The sequence below is a fragment of the Aedes albopictus genome, chromosome 3 (genome assembly GCF_035046485.1).
Source record: "Aedes albopictus strain Foshan chromosome 3, AalbF5, whole genome shotgun sequence".
Lineage (NCBI taxonomy): Eukaryota > Metazoa > Arthropoda > Insecta > Diptera > Culicidae > Aedes > Aedes albopictus.
Window position 1 is genome coordinate 375,201,079 of NC_085138.1, and position 15,167 is coordinate 375,216,245.

The 15,167-nt window shown below is 38.4% G+C and overlaps 1 protein-coding gene across 1 annotated transcript; it reads right to left on the bottom strand.

Moving 5' to 3' along the window:
- Positions 1–4,402: 4,402 nt before the first annotated feature.
- On the bottom strand, positions 4,403–6,499 carry LOC109397146 (periodic tryptophan protein 1 homolog). The gene is made up of 6 exons (XM_019669486.3): positions 6,401–6,499; positions 6,120–6,339; positions 5,897–6,061; positions 5,554–5,836; positions 4,637–5,241; positions 4,403–4,577 (listed from the first exon to the last, which is right to left on the bottom strand). The coding sequence occupies exons 1-6, from the start codon at positions 6,497–6,499 to the stop codon at positions 4,450–4,452; spliced, it is 1,500 nt and encodes a 499-aa protein (XP_019525031.3). The 3' UTR covers positions 4,403–4,449.
- Positions 6,500–15,167: the final 8,668 nt, after the last annotated feature.

The following is a 15,167-nucleotide window of genomic DNA, read 5'->3' on the forward strand; positions in this document are numbered from 1 at the left end:
TCAATGTCCTAATCAACATGATCAGAAAGGCTTTTACTTTGAGATCGCAATGCTGTCAGTGTTGATTTGAGGACCAAAATAAACCCACCGGAGAAATCAACTGAAAATCCCTTCGATTTGCACTACTGTAAAAAGCAATACGATCCAAAGTGAAAAGCTGTTGATTCGGTGATGACTGTTTTGGGCATGAAAGTAAATATAGATGACAGGTGGTAGAAAGTGCTTCGCTTCGATTCACACCTCTCCAACAGATGTGAAGTAGTGTAGTGGTAAAACAGTTGATCGTGACTCTGAAGGACCTGGTATCGAATCTGGCTGCGGCTGAACACATTTTTTTTTTTAGTTCTAGTTTTGAAATCAAAACATTGTCAACAACGAATTGATGTGAAGTTCCATTAAAATTGAAGAGGCATTGGATGTACTTTGCCAAATGATATGTAATTAATAACAAACTGATTGAACAGTAGTGCGAATTCAAGTGTCAATCAGTTCATATCACAGTGCAGATTTTTTACCGTGTACTTCACATCTGTTGGAGAGGTGTGAATCGAAGCGAAGCACTTTCTACCACCTGTCATCTATATTTACTTTCATGCTCAAAACAGTCATCACCGAATCAACAGCTTTTCACTTTGGATCGTATTGGTTTTTACAGTAGTGCAAATCGAAGGGATTTTCAGTTGATTTCTCCGGTGGGTTTATTTTGGTCCTCAAATCAACACTGACAGCATTGCGATCTCAAAGTAAAAGCCTTTCTGATCATGTTGATTAGGACATTGAATAGTTAAGGGATTTTTCCCTTACATCGAGCGTGCAGAATTTTTACCGCGTAGGGAGGGGGAGAGTCACATGATTTGGTTTTACTTTGGTAAGTGATGTGATTCATGCAACCTTTATTTGAGTCAAAACATTTATTCATTTTGACTAAACTATTACAAATGACGAACCATTCAAATTTTTGTGTACATGCAAAAAATAAAAGAAAAATATTTATTATCAACTAAATGTGCATTGGGAACTAGCGCCGACACATGACGTGACGAACTTTTCAATATTTGTTAGATAAATACAACCAGAGCAGAATTTTATACATCCTTTAGCATTAATTATTATGATAAAATGGAACGAGCTCACCAATAAGCATCCTTCGAAGTGTCCTCTTCTCCGAAATCAAACTGAACCGCTACAACTACGCACGGGTACGACGATGTGCACATTCAAATTGATGACAACAACGCGGCCAATCCGAATGAAAAAAGCGGCATTTCGACTTTGCCTCCAAAAATACACTGAACCGCCCGTACGAAGACGAGCACTCATTTAACTTGTTACTTGGAAAATTCACAAGATTGAGTTGCACGTTACCCACCAACTGCCTTGATCACTAACTCAAGCTCCCTGCCATAAGCTCTTCAACTTTATTAGTCAGTAACTGACTCACTCACTCAATCTTGGGGCAGCTCACATTCATCCTCTTACTAGCTCATTAACCTTCCTATTCCTGTAGCTTGGAGTATTTCTTGATTGAATAGGTATTTGGTGGACTTCCAGAAAGGAAACCTTGTAGGGCTTCCCGATGAAATTATTAGAGAGGTTTCTCAAGGAGCCCTTTCACAAACTTCCGAAGAAATTCTTAAATTAATCCCTGAAGGAAACCCAAGAGAATAAGCGAATAAGCTTCAACTAAGAATATTAGAGAAAACTCTGGGAGATTGCTCGAGGAACTCCAAGATACATTTCAAAAAGAACGACAAGAGAAAAACTTTGGGAAATTCCAAGAACAAGTCTATGAAGAATCTCTGATGGATCTCCAGATGGAATCCCTGGAGGAAGTTTTAAAAAAATATCTTTATGACCTCTTGAATGAATCTTGGAAGAACTTCTGAAAAACCTGTAAAAAGTAGTCTAGTGGAATCTCGACGGTATTGTTTTAACTATCAATCAAAACCAAGAGCAAAGCGGCTACACAGTCTTGACATAGCAAACGATGTTTTTTCTACGACTTTTTCCAGGAATTCTTTTAAATATTTCTTTAAGATATGCGTACCATGGTGTTCGATTAAAATTTCCTTCACAGAGATTCTGAGATTATTTCGGAGATTTTTTCCTGTTGGTATTTATCAAGAGGTTCTTTCAAGTACAACTCCATATATTCAGGTATTCTCTTAGGTAGCTACTCCAAATGTATTTCTAAAATTTTCTCTGAGGATTGATTCTTCATCGTTTCTTTCATACAATTTTCTGGAGATACTTCAGATATTTCTCCAAGGATTCTCTCAGCACTTCTGCAAATATTTATCCAGAATCTATTCCTTGGCATTGGCATCTATGTATACTAGGACGCAGCTTATTTTTGAAAAGTTGTTGAAACCTGGAATTCGTAAACTCTTCTAGATTCAAATATCATAAAAAAAGAAACCTCTGAGTTTGAGCCAAAAATATTGGGATTTAGGTTGTAGATTTAGGTGTAATCGCCTCAAAGTTGAATTTTCGAGTAGAAAAAAAAGTGTTTTCATTTTAAGTACCATAACCAATTCAACCAATTTTCAATGTTTTCTATGAATTTCTCACAAATTGATTTTCTTGTAGAATATTAGGATTTTAATTTCTAGCGCTACTTCTTAAAAACTTCATGAACAATTTTTTGAAAATATCTGAGAAAATCTGTACCCACTATACCATAATCTCTAGAATCCGTGCAGAAGTTTCAGGAAGTACTGTTGAAAATCCTAGAGTAATTCTTGAAGGAAACCCAAGAGGAATTTATAAAGAACTTCCTGGAAAAGTTACCTAAGGAAACTTAGTGGAAGTCCTAGAACAGTTTATTAGGGATTTTTTTTTTTGAAAATTGTTGAAAAAAAATCTTTAACAAAATTCCTGGAGGACGTTTTTCTGAACTAACTCCTTGTGGGAATACCTTGCTTTGAATAATGCTTCGCAAAGCTTCTGTAAAGATCCCTAGAACGAACTCTTGAGATATGTCTAAAGGAATTCTTGTGGAAATTCCAAGGAAATGTCTTTAAATATCTTGATGAATCTGTGGAAAATTCTTAAATTTTTCCTCAGAGGAAATGCCGGAAATTTTTTCGGAGAAGTAAGGTACACCGGGGCAAGATGAAACAGCGGGTTAACATGATGTTTTCTAATGATGATAAACAGTTCGATCGCCATAACACATAGTTTTTGATTCAAACAATCTTTTAGCGAAGGATAAATTTCCAAATTGTATTGAAATCTATTTCAAAACTTCGTGTTTCATCTTGCCCCACTCGTTTCAACTTGCCCCGGTGTACCTTACATGGAGAAAATCCTGAAGGAATCTCTAGAGGAAATCCTGTAGATTTTTTTTTAATAAATACCTGAAGAAATCACTGGTGGATTTCTTAGAGAAATAGCTGTATGACTTCCAGGAGAAACCACTGGAAGAATTTGTTGAAGATTTTCTGAAGGAATTGTCCCTAAAAAGAATTTATAAAGTAATCCCTGGCTAAGTTGAGAAGTAATATATGGTAATCTACTTAGAAGAATTTTTGAAGAAATTTCTGGAGATATTCTTGAGGGGATATCTTAAGCAAGCGCTGCAGAAATTTCATCATGAATCCCTGGAAGAATTTCTGAAAAAAAAAACCGCTGGCGAAGTATGTACTTAAAGAAACTTTGGGACATTTGAAGATCGAATTCCTGTAGCCATTTCTGCAACAATCAAAGGTTTCTCAAAGAAATCCTTGGACAAATTTATGAAGAGACGTTCTGAAGAATTTCTGAAGGTATCTCCAGGGAAATTTCTTGAGTTATTCCTGAAATTTGAACTTTTGAAAAAAAAAAAAGCTGAAGCAATCTATGGAAGATTTTCTTAAGAAATCCATTGAGGAATTTCTGGAGGAATTTTAAACTTTTTATTTTTTGAAGGAATCCCTGAAAGCATTTTTGATGAAATCCGTTGTGAAAGAATTCTCAAACGGATTTCTGAAAGAATCTATGAAGAACTTTATGTGGAAATCCGAGGAAGCTTCTCTTGAAGAGTTCTCGAAGAAACTTTTGGTGAACGCTAGAGAAGATTCTGAAGGAAATTCTAGAAAAATGTCTGAACCATTGGAAGGTGTGAAAGGGCTCCATGGAGCAGTTTTGGAAGTATTCAAAGGAAGGCTTATTGAAGGAGCACTTGCGTTAATGTATGGGGTTACCTCTTGAAAACATTACAGGAAATTTTAAAGAAAACTATGCATTTTTTTAACGAATCACTAGAAGAGCCGATATTAAGGTACCAGCAACTGAAATTGGTGTTACACACGTTACACTTACATATAAGTGGAAAGATAGCTTTCTTTAAATTCTTTCTTGAAAAGCATGCACCACTTGTTTAAAGTTTACAAGCGTTCAATATGTATTTGCCAAGCAAGTAAGTGGTAACTACTTTACAATACCACTTTAACAGTAACTTTATTTAACCTAAACATCTTCCTCGTCGTCACCTTCACTCATGGAGGCATCTTCCCCTGCACCTTCAATTGGAAGCCCTCCTTCGGTCGTCGGTTGCACGTAGCTTGGATCAAATCGAGATTTGAACACGTTTGTAACTGAAAGTAATAAAATAATTTTAGTTCCATTAATTTTGAGGAAAGTTTCACCCTCTTACCGATATCATTATCCAACAGATTAACGACGGTGAAATTCTTCGTCTTCAGGTCTCCTCCCATCGCCATCACAAACGGATTCTCCGGACACTCGTCCAAACACTGGATCACCCCAATTTTCGGATTCTTCTTGTACGTTAGCCGAGCATCCTGATCGTCGTAATCCCAAACCTTGAGCGTCCCGTCGGACGAAGCGGTCGCAAGCATTCCTTTAACTTTGGAACTCAGCACCAGTCCGGTGATTTCCTTCTCGTGAATCTCCTTGGACCACAGGGGGTGCTCCTGCCGGATGTCCACGTAATGGATTCGGCCCTCGTTGGTGCTGGCCACAAAGTGGTACTCATTGTGATGACTCCAGCAAACACGCTCCACCTCTCCTCCCAGACTCCACGATTTGTAACTGGCGGTGTCGTTGTTTGTGGCGCGGCAGTCGAACACTTTGACCAATCCGTCGCAGCTTCCCGCCAGCAGGGCCTCCGCCTTGGTTGGGTGGAATGCCAATGTTTGAACTTTTTCGCCGAAATCCCGGATGATGGTGTGCGGGGTGCCATCTTCCATGTCCCATAGGATGACCGATTGGTCGACCGAGCCACTGGCCAGAATGTGTCTGCGAGATGGAAAATCAGATGATCGGAACATAAGAATTATAATTCATTGGATCATGATAGGCGTAATCATTGATGCTATGCTAATTTATGAGTACCAAACATCTTCAAAAAGGTCACTAGCCAGACGCTTGAATGTCAAAACCTGTAAACTAGGACTTGATAGGACAGAACATAATGTTGTGCACGGATGGTATGGCATCCAAGAACACACTGTTGTGAACTGGCCCAGAAGATCTGTCCTATCATATTCTACTTCTAATGACAGTAGGATAGCAATTGAAAACAAAAAACAGAATAATTGAACCACTTACTCCAAGTTTCGATTCCACGACAGATCCAGCACCGCATCCGAGTGACCCACCTTGGGCTTATTCTTCTTCCGGCTCCCCTTCGAACCGAACTTACACACCGGCTCTAAAGAATCCTGAATGTCCAAATCCCACAAGGTAATAACTGGATCCATACACCCGATAGCGCACAGATTGCCCGGTTTGTCACTGCCCGGATCAAAACTTAACCACTCGATGCATAGCGGCGGACTCGGCAGCAGAAAATCGTGATGAACGTACAGGCTGCCTTCTTCCTCGTTGTAAACTGAAAGGGGAATTGGATTCATCTTTCATGTAAATGGAGTCTGATATGCGCGGAACTTACTGTAAACCTCCATCGAGGCACTATCATTCTGAACGTGGCCAACCAGAATGAGATTGTCCGTTGGTTTGATGACCTCATCTTCCGCGTCGGAGTCGTCCTCATCCTGGATGTTTTCTTCTGGATCTACAACCGCCACCGAGCTCAATCGCACTACTGGCTCTCCAGCTAAAAATGCAGATAGTGAAATTATTTGAAACCGTGGAATGCTTTCAATATAGCTTACATTCCTGTTCGTATCCCTCGAAACCAAATTCGTCCCCTCCTGCCACCGCTCGAGAACCACTGCCGGAAGCCTGAGCCGTTTCAGCACGGCTCACTAACCGGGCGGCACTTTCCTCGTTCTCCTCGTCGTCGGAAGTGTCCATGCCCTCGGCGCCGTCCTCTTCCAAATCATCCCGGGTGTCGTTAATTATCCGGGCCAACTCGCCTGGTGTCAGCGTTACCTAAAACCAATATTTCAACAGTCCACAACTATCTAGCATGAATAAAACCAACCGCACTCACCTTATCGGGATTGGCTTTGGCGACTCCCCGCTTCACAAACAGCAAACTTGGCACAAAGTTAACGTTTGGGACTTCATCCTCTTGATCGGAACCGTCCATGGTGGCAAACGCGCGAAATTCGGCACTTTCCGGTCAACTTTTAAAACAACGTCGCAAAACAAGACCGATCTAAATGGGACCGCGCAACCTGAGTTAAATGCGCTAGCAGATTTTTGCGCTAGCAAAATTATCCGTTATTCCGATAGGGCACTGAGAAATAGTTCATACAGCGGTACTTCAAGATGGAAAAGTCACTGCACGCTCAAATTCGTCTACACAGAGCAAATAACATGAGCTGATATTATTATAGTCCGCACTCTGCCGAAATATTTATCCGAGTATTACACAAATAAGTCCAATGTCTGTTCTGGGGAAATTTTTGACTCATTCATCCGGTGATGTTTATTTATATAACTACGAATACCATGTATATGACTGACTTTCCAAAGCACCGAGAGTTTGAGTTTTGGCAAAAAGTATTGAAACGGTTGGAAATCGAAAATGTTTATAAAAAAGGCGATATTTCTTTTAATTGTAGGTCGGACGTAGAACTCTGATTGCACACTGAATGTATATATCGAGATGTATGAGTGAATGAAGAAAACTGCATGTGTACCGCTGTATCGCGCTAGCAAAATAAATTGTTTCTGCTGCACAATCTGCAGCACCAAAACACCATATTCGTATGGAACTTCGCACGAGTTTATTTGGCGTTTGAGCAGTGTAGTGTTTACAGGAAAAAAAAACCTTCCGCATCTACCAACAAACCGACCCGCTCTAAAGCCAAACTTGTGAATGTCACTTGGGTGGCTGATGGTAACAATGATAACAACCATATGTTCTGCTGGCGTAAAGCAAGGGCCATAATTCAAAAATGTGTAGCACTAACATCTAGCTAGATATATTATCTACAATCTGAGAGTTTTCCAGAGAGGTGTTTTTTGAAAAAGTGGGAATTTTTGAAATAGTTGGTATAGAGCACATATATGTGGTGAGCATAGAAAAATAAGTATTTTTGAGACACTATTCCGAAAATTTCAGAGCCTGACTGGCAAAGTGACACCCGTAGGCATCTAGCTGGATGTATTATCTACCATCTAAGAGTTTTCCAGAGAGGTGTTTTTTGAAAAAGTGGGAATTTTTGAAATAGTTGGAATAGAGCATCTAAGTGTTATGAGCGTAGAAAAATAAGTATTTTTGAGACACTATTCCGAAAAATTCAGAGCCTGACTGGCAAAATGGCACCCGTAGGCATCTAGCTGGATGTATTATCTACCATCTAAGAGTTTTCCAGAGAGGTGTTTTTTGAAAAAGTGGGAATTTTTGAAATAGTTCGTATAGAGCATCTAAGTGTTATGAGCGTAGAAAAATAAGTATTTTTGAGACACTATTCCGAAAATTTCAGAGCCTGACTGGCAAAGTGGCACCCGTAGGCATCTAGCTGGATGTATTATCTACCATCTAAGAGTTTTCCAGAGAGGTATTTTTTGAAAAAGTGGGAATTTTTGAAATAGTTGGTATAGAGCATCTAAGTGTTATGAGCGTAGAAAAATAAGTATTTTTGAGACACTATTCCGAAAATTTCAGAGCCTGACTGGCAAAGTGGCACCCGTAGGCATCTAGCTGGATGTATTATCTACCATCTAAGAGTTTTCCAGAGAGGTGTTTTTTGAAAAAGTGGGAATTTTTGAAATAGTTGGTATAGAGCACATATATGTGGTGAGCATAGAAAAATAAGTATTTTTGAGACACTATTCCGAAAAATTCAGAGCCTGACTGGCAAAATGGCACCCGTAGGCATCTAGCTGGATGTATTATCTACCATCTAAGAGTTTTCCAGAGAGGTGTTTTTTGAAAAAGTGGGAATTTTTGAAATAGTTGGTATAGAGCATCTAAGTGTTATGAGCGTAGAAAAATAAGTATTTTTGAGACACTATTCCGAAAATTTCAGAGCCTGACTGGCAAAGTGGCACCCGTAGGCATCTAGCTGGATGTATTATCTACCATCTAAGAGTTTTCCAGAGAGGTGTTTTTTGAAAAAGTGGGAATTTTTGAAATAGTTGGAATAGAGCATCTAAGTGTTATGAGCGTAGAAAAATAAGTATTTTTGAGACACTATTCCGAAAATTTCAGAGCCTGACTGGCAAAATGGCACCCGTAGGCATCTAGCTGGATGTATTATCTACCATCTAAGAGTTTTCCAGAGAGGTGTTTTTTGAAAAAGTGGGAATTTTTGAAATAGTTGGTATAGAGCACATATATGTGGTGAGCATAGAAAAATAAGTATTTTTGAGACACTATTCCGAAAAATTCAGAGCCTGACTGGCAAAATGGCACCCGTAGGCATCTAGCTGGATGTATTATCTACCATCTAAGAGTTTTCCAGAGAGGTGTTTTTTGAAAAAGTGGGAATTTTTGAAATAGTTGGTATAGAGCATCTAAGTGTTATGAGCGTAGAAAAATAAGTATTTTTGAGACACTATTCCGAAAAATTCAGAGCCTGACTGGCAAAATGGCACCCGTAGGCATCTAGCTGGATGTATTATCTACCATCTAAGAGTTTTCCAGAGAGGTGTTTTTTGAAAAAGTGGGAATTTTTGAAATAGTTGGAATAGAGCATCTAAGTGTTATGAGCGTAGAAAAATAAGTATTTTTGAGACACTATTCCGAAAATTTCAGAGCCTGACTGGCAAAATGGCACCCGTAGGCATCTAGCTGGATGTATTATCTACCATCTAAGAGTTTTCCAGAGAGGTGTTTTTTGAAAAAGTGGGAATTTTTGAAATAGTTGGAATAGAGCATCTAAGTGTTATGAGCGTAGAAAAATAAGTATTTTTGAGACACTATTCCGAAAATTTCAGAGCCTGACTGGCAAAGTGGCACCCGTAGGCATCTAGCTGGATGTATTATCTACCATCTAAGAGTTTTCCAGAGAGGTATTTTTTGAAAAAGTGGGAATTTTTGAAATAGTTGGTATAGAGCATCTAAGTGTTATGAGCGTAGAAAAATAAGTATTTTTGAGACACTATTCCGAAAATTTCAGAGCCTGACTGGCAAAGTGGCACCCGTAGGCATCTAGCTGGATGTATTATCTACCATCTAAGAGTTTTCCAGAGAGGTGTTTTTTGAAAAAGTGGGAATTTTTGAAATAGTTGGTATAGAGCACATATATGTGGTGAGCATAGAAAAATAAGTATTTTTGAGACACTATTCCGAAAAATTCAGAGCCTGACTGGCAAAATGGCACCCGTAGGCATCTAGCTGGATGTATTATCTACCATCTAAGAGTTTTCCAGAGAGGTGTTTTTTGAAAAAGTGGGAATTTTTGAAATAGTTGGTATAGAGCATCTAAGTGTTATGAGCGTAGAAAAATAAGTATTTTTGAGACACTATTCCGAAAATTTCAGAGCCTGACTGGCAAAGTGGCACCCGTAGGCATCTAGCTGGATGTATTATCTACCATCTAAGAGTTTTCCAGAGAGGTGTTTTTTGAAAAAGTGGGAATTTTTGAAATAGTTGGTATAGAGCATCTAAGTGTTATGAGCGTAGAAAAATAAGTATTTTTGAGACACTATTCCGAAAATTTCAGAGCCTGACTGGCAAAGTGGCACCCGTAGGCATCTAGCTGGATGTATTATCTACCATCTAAGAGTTTTCCAGAGTGGTGTTTTTTGAAAAAGTGGGAATTTTTGAAATAGTTGGTATAGAGCACATATATGTGGTGAGCATAGAAAAATAAGTATTTTTGAGACACTATTCCGAAAAATTCAGAGCCTGACTGGCAAAATGGCACCCGTAGGCATCTAGCTGGATGTATTATCTACCATCTAAGAGTTTTCCAGAGAGGTGTTTTTTGAAAAAGTGGGAATTTTTGAAATAGTTGGTATAGAGCATCTAAGTGTTATGAGCGTAGAAAAATAAGTATTTTTGAGACACTATTCCGAAAATTTCAGAGCCTGACTGGCAAAGTGGCACCCGTAGGCATCTAGCTGGATGTATTATCTACCATCTAAGAGTTTTCCAGAGAGGTGTTTTTTGAAAAAGTGGGAATTTTTGAAATAGTTGGTATAGAGCATCTAAGTGTTATGAGCGTAGAAAAATAAGTATTTTTGAGACACTATTCCGAAAATTTCAGAGCCTGACTGGCAAAGTGGCACCCGTAGGCATCTAGCTGGATGTATTATCTACCATCTAAGAGTTTTCCAGAGAGGTGTTTTTTGAAAAAGTGGGAATTTTTGAAATAGTTGGTATAGAGCATCTAAGTGTTATGAGCGTAGAAAAATAAGTATTTTTGAGACACTATTCCGAAAATTTCAGAGCCTGACTGGCAAAGTGGCACCCGTAGGCATCTAGCTGGATGTATTATCTACCATCTAAGAGTTTTCCAGAGAGGTGTTTTTTGAAAAAGTGGGAATTTTTGAAATAGTTGGTATAGAGCATCTAAGTGTTATGAGCGTAGAAAAATAAGTATTTTTGAGTCACTATTCCGAAAATTTCAGAGCCTGACTGGCAAAGTGGCACCCGTAGGCATCTAGCTGGATGTACTATCTACAATCTAAGAGTTTTCCAGAGAGGTATTTTTTGAAAAAGTGGGAATTTTTGAAATAGTTGGTTTAGAGCATCTTTGTGCGGTGAGCATAGAAAAATGATTATTTTTGAAGCACTTTTTCCAAAAATTCAGAGCCTGACTGGCAAAGTGGCACCCGTAGGCATCTAGCTGGATGTATTATCTACCATCTAAGAGTTTTCCAGAGAGGTGTTTTTTGAAAAAGTGGGAATTTTTGAAATAGTTGGTATAGAGCACATATATGTGGTGAGCATAGAAAAATAAGTATTTTTGAGACACTATTCCGAAAATTTCAGAGCCTGACTGGCAAAATGGCACCCGTAGGCATCTAGCTGGATGTATTATCTACCATCTAAGAGTTTTCCAGAGAGGTGTTTCTTAAAAAAAATGGGAATTTTTGAAATAGTTGGTATAGAGCATCTAAGTGTTATGAGCGTAGAAAAATAAGTATTTTTGAGACACTATTCCGAAAAATTTCAGAGCCTGACTGGCAAAGTGGCACCCGTAGGCATCTAGCTGGATGTACTATCTACAATTTAAGAGTTTTCCAGAGAGGTATTTTTTGAAAAAGTGGGAATTTTTGAAATAGTTGGTTTAGAGCATCTTTGTGCGGTGAGCATAGAAAAATGATTATTTTTGAAGCACTTTTTCCAAAAATTCAGAGCCTGACTGGCAAAGTGGCACCCGTAGGTATCTAGCTGGATGTATTATCTACCATCTAAGAGTTTTCCAGAGAGGTATTTTTGAAAAAGTGGGAATTTTCTAAATAGTTGGTATAGAGCACATATATGTGGTGAGCATAGAAAAATAAGTAGTTTTGAGTCACTATTCCGAAAAATTCTGAGCCTGACTGGCAAAGTGGCACCCGTAGGCATCTAGCTGGATGTATTATCTACCATCTAAGAGTTTTCCAGAGAGGTGTTTTTTGAAAAAGTGGGAATTTTTGAAATAGTTGGTATAGAGCATCTAAGTGTTATGAGCGTAGAAAAATAAGTATTTTTGAGTCACTATTCCGAAAATTTCAGAGCCTGACTGGCAAAGTGGCACCCGTAGGCATCTAGCTGGATGTACTATCTACCATCTAAGAGTTTTCCAGAGAGGTATTTTTTGAAAAAGTGGGAATTTTTGAAATAGTTGGTATAGAGCATCTTTGTGCGGTGAGCATAGAAAAATGATTATTTTTGAAGCACTTTTTCCAAAAATTCAGAGCCTGACTGGCAAAGTGGCACCCGTAGGTATCTAGCTGGATGTATTATCTACCATCTAAGAGTTTTCCAGAGAGGTATTTTTTGAAAAAGTGGGAATTTTTGAAATAGTGGGTATAGAGCACATATATGTGGTGAGCATAGAAAAATAAGTAGTTTTGAGTCACTATTCCGAAAAATTCAGAGCCTGACTGGCAAAGTGGCACCCGTAGGCATCTAGCTGGATGTATTATCTACCATCTCAGAGTTTTCCAGAGAGGTGTTTTTTGAAAAAGTGGGAATTTTTGAAATAGTTGGTATAGAGCATCTAAGTGTTATGAGCGTAGAAAAATAAGTATTTTTGAGACACTATTCCGAAAATTTCAGAGCCTGACTGGCAAAGTGGCACCCGTAGGCATCTAGCTGGATGTATTATCTACCATCTAAGAGTTTTCCAGAGAGGTGTTTTTTGAAAAAGTGGGAATTTTTGAAATAGTTGGTATAGAGCACATATATGTGGTGAGCATAGAAAAATAAGTATTTTTGAGACACTATTCCGAAAATTTCAGAGCCTGACTGGCAAAGTGGCACCCGTAGGCATCTAGCTGGATGTACTATCTACCATCTAAGAGTTTTCCAGAGAGGTATTTTTTGAAAAAGTGGGAATTTTTGAAATAGTTGGTATAGAGCATCTAAGTGTTATGAGCGTAGAAAAATAAGTATTTTTGAGTCACTATTCCGAAAATTTCAGAGCCTGACTGGCAAAGTGGCACCCGTAGGCATCTAGCTGGATGTACTATCTACAATCTAAGAGTTTTCCAGAGAGGTATTTTTTGAAAAAGTGGGAATTTTTGAAATAGTTGGTTTAGAGCATCTTTGTGCGGTGAGCATAGAAAAATGATTATTTTTGAAGCACTTTTTCCAAAAATTCAGAGCCTGACTGGCAAAGTGGCACCCGTAGGTATCTAGCTGGATGTATTATCTACCATCTAAGAGTTTTCCAGAGAGGTATTTTTTGAAAAAGTGGGAATTTTCTAAATAGTTGGTATAGAGCACATATATGTGGTGAGCATAGAAAAATAAGTAGTTTTGAGTCACTATTCCGAAAAATTCTGAGCCTGACTGGCAAAGTGGCACCCGTAGGCATCTAGCTGGATGTATTATCTACCATCTAAGAGTTTTCCAGAGAGGTGTTTTTTGAAAAAGTGGGAATTTTTGAAATAGTTGGTATAGAGCATCTTTGTGCGGTGAGCATAGAAAAATGATTATTTTTGAAGCACTTTTTCCAAAAATTCAGAGCCTGACTGGCAAAGTGGCACCCGTAGGTATCTAGCTGGATGTATTATCTACCATCTAAGAGTTTTCCAGAGAGGTATTTTTTGAAAAAGTGGGAATTTTTGAAATAGTGGGTATAGAGCACATATATGTGGTGAGCATAGAAAAATAAGTAGTTTTGAGTCACTATTCCGAAAAATTCAGAGCCTGACTGGCAAAGTGGCACCCGTAGGCATCTAGCTGGATGTATTATCTACCATCTAAGAGTTTTCCAGAGAGGTGTTTTTTGAAAAAGTGGGAATTTTTGAAATAGTTGGTATAGAGCACATATATGTGGTGAGCATAGAAAAATAAGTATTTTTGAGACACTATTCCGAAAATTTCAGAGCCTGACTGGCAAAGTGGCACCCGTAGGCATCTAGCTGGATGTACTATCTACCATCTTAGAGTTTTCCAGAGAGGTGTTTTTTGAAAAAGTGGGAATTTTTGAAATAGTTGGTATAGAGCACATATATGTGGTGAGCATAGAAAAATAAGTATTTTTGAGACACTATTCCGAAAATTTCAGAGCCTGACTGGCAAAGTGGCACCCGTAGGCATCTAGCTGGATGTACTATCTACCATCTAAGAGTTTTCCAGAGAGGTGTTTTTTGAAAAAGTGGGAATTTTTGAAATAGTTGGTATAGAGCACATATATGTGGTGAGCATAGAAAAATAAGTATTTTTGAGACACTATTCCGAAAATTTCAGAGCCTGACTGGCAAAGTGGCACCCGTAGGCATCTAGCTGGATGTACTATCTACCATCTAAGAGTTTTCCAGAGAGGTATTTTTTGAAAAAGTGGGAATTTTTGAAATAGTTGGTATAGAGCATCTAAGTGTTATGAGCGTAGAAAAATAAGTATTTTTGAGTCACTATTCCGAAAATTTCAGAGCCTGACTGGCAAAGTGGCACCCGTAGGCATCTAGTTGGATGTACTATCTACCATCTAAGAGTTTTCCAGAGAGGTATTTTTTGAAAAAGTGGGAATTTTTGAAATAGTTGGTATAGAGCATCTAAGTGTTATGAGCGTAGAAAAATAAATATTTTTGAGACACTATTCCGAAAATTTCAGAGCCTGACTGGCAAAGTGGCACCCGTAGGCATCTAGCTGGATGTATTATCTACCATCTAAGAGTTTTCCAGAGAGGTGTTTTTTGAAAAAGTGGGAATTTTTGAAATAGTTGGTATAGAGCATCTAAGTGTTATGAGCGTAGAAAAATAAGTATTTTTGAGACACTATTCCGAAAATTTCAGAGCCTGACTGGCAAAATGGCACCCGTAGGCATTTAGCTGGATGTACTATCTACCATCTAAGAGTTTTCCAGAGAGGTGTTTTTTGAAAAAGTGGGAATTTTTGAAATAGTTGGTATAGAGCACATATATGTGGTGAGCATAGAAAAATAAGTATTTTTGAGACACTATTCCGAAAATTTCAGAGCCTGACTGGCAAAGTGGCACCCGTAGGCATCTAGCTGGATGTATTATCTACCATCTAAGAGTTTTCCAGAGTGGTGTTTTTTGAAAAAGTGGGAATTTTTGAAATAGTTGGTATAGAGCACATATATGTGGTGAGCATAGAAAAATAAGTATTTTTGAGACACTATTCCGAAAATTTCAGAGCCTGACTGGCAAAGTGGCACCCGTAGGCATCTAGCTGGAT

Coding starts and splice junctions, on each gene's coding strand:
- LOC109397146 (XM_019669486.3), bottom strand. CDS start 6,499: ATGGACGGTTCCGATCAAGAGGATGAAGTCCCAAACGTTAACTTTGTG. Junction 5,242..5,553: donor TCGTGGAATCGAAACTTGGA/GTAAGTGGTTCA, acceptor TCCATCTCGCAG/ACACATTCTGGCCAGTGGCT. Junction 4,578..4,636: donor TCTGTTGGATAATGATATCG/GTAAGAGGGTGA, acceptor TATTACTTTCAG/TTACAAACGTGTTCAAATCT.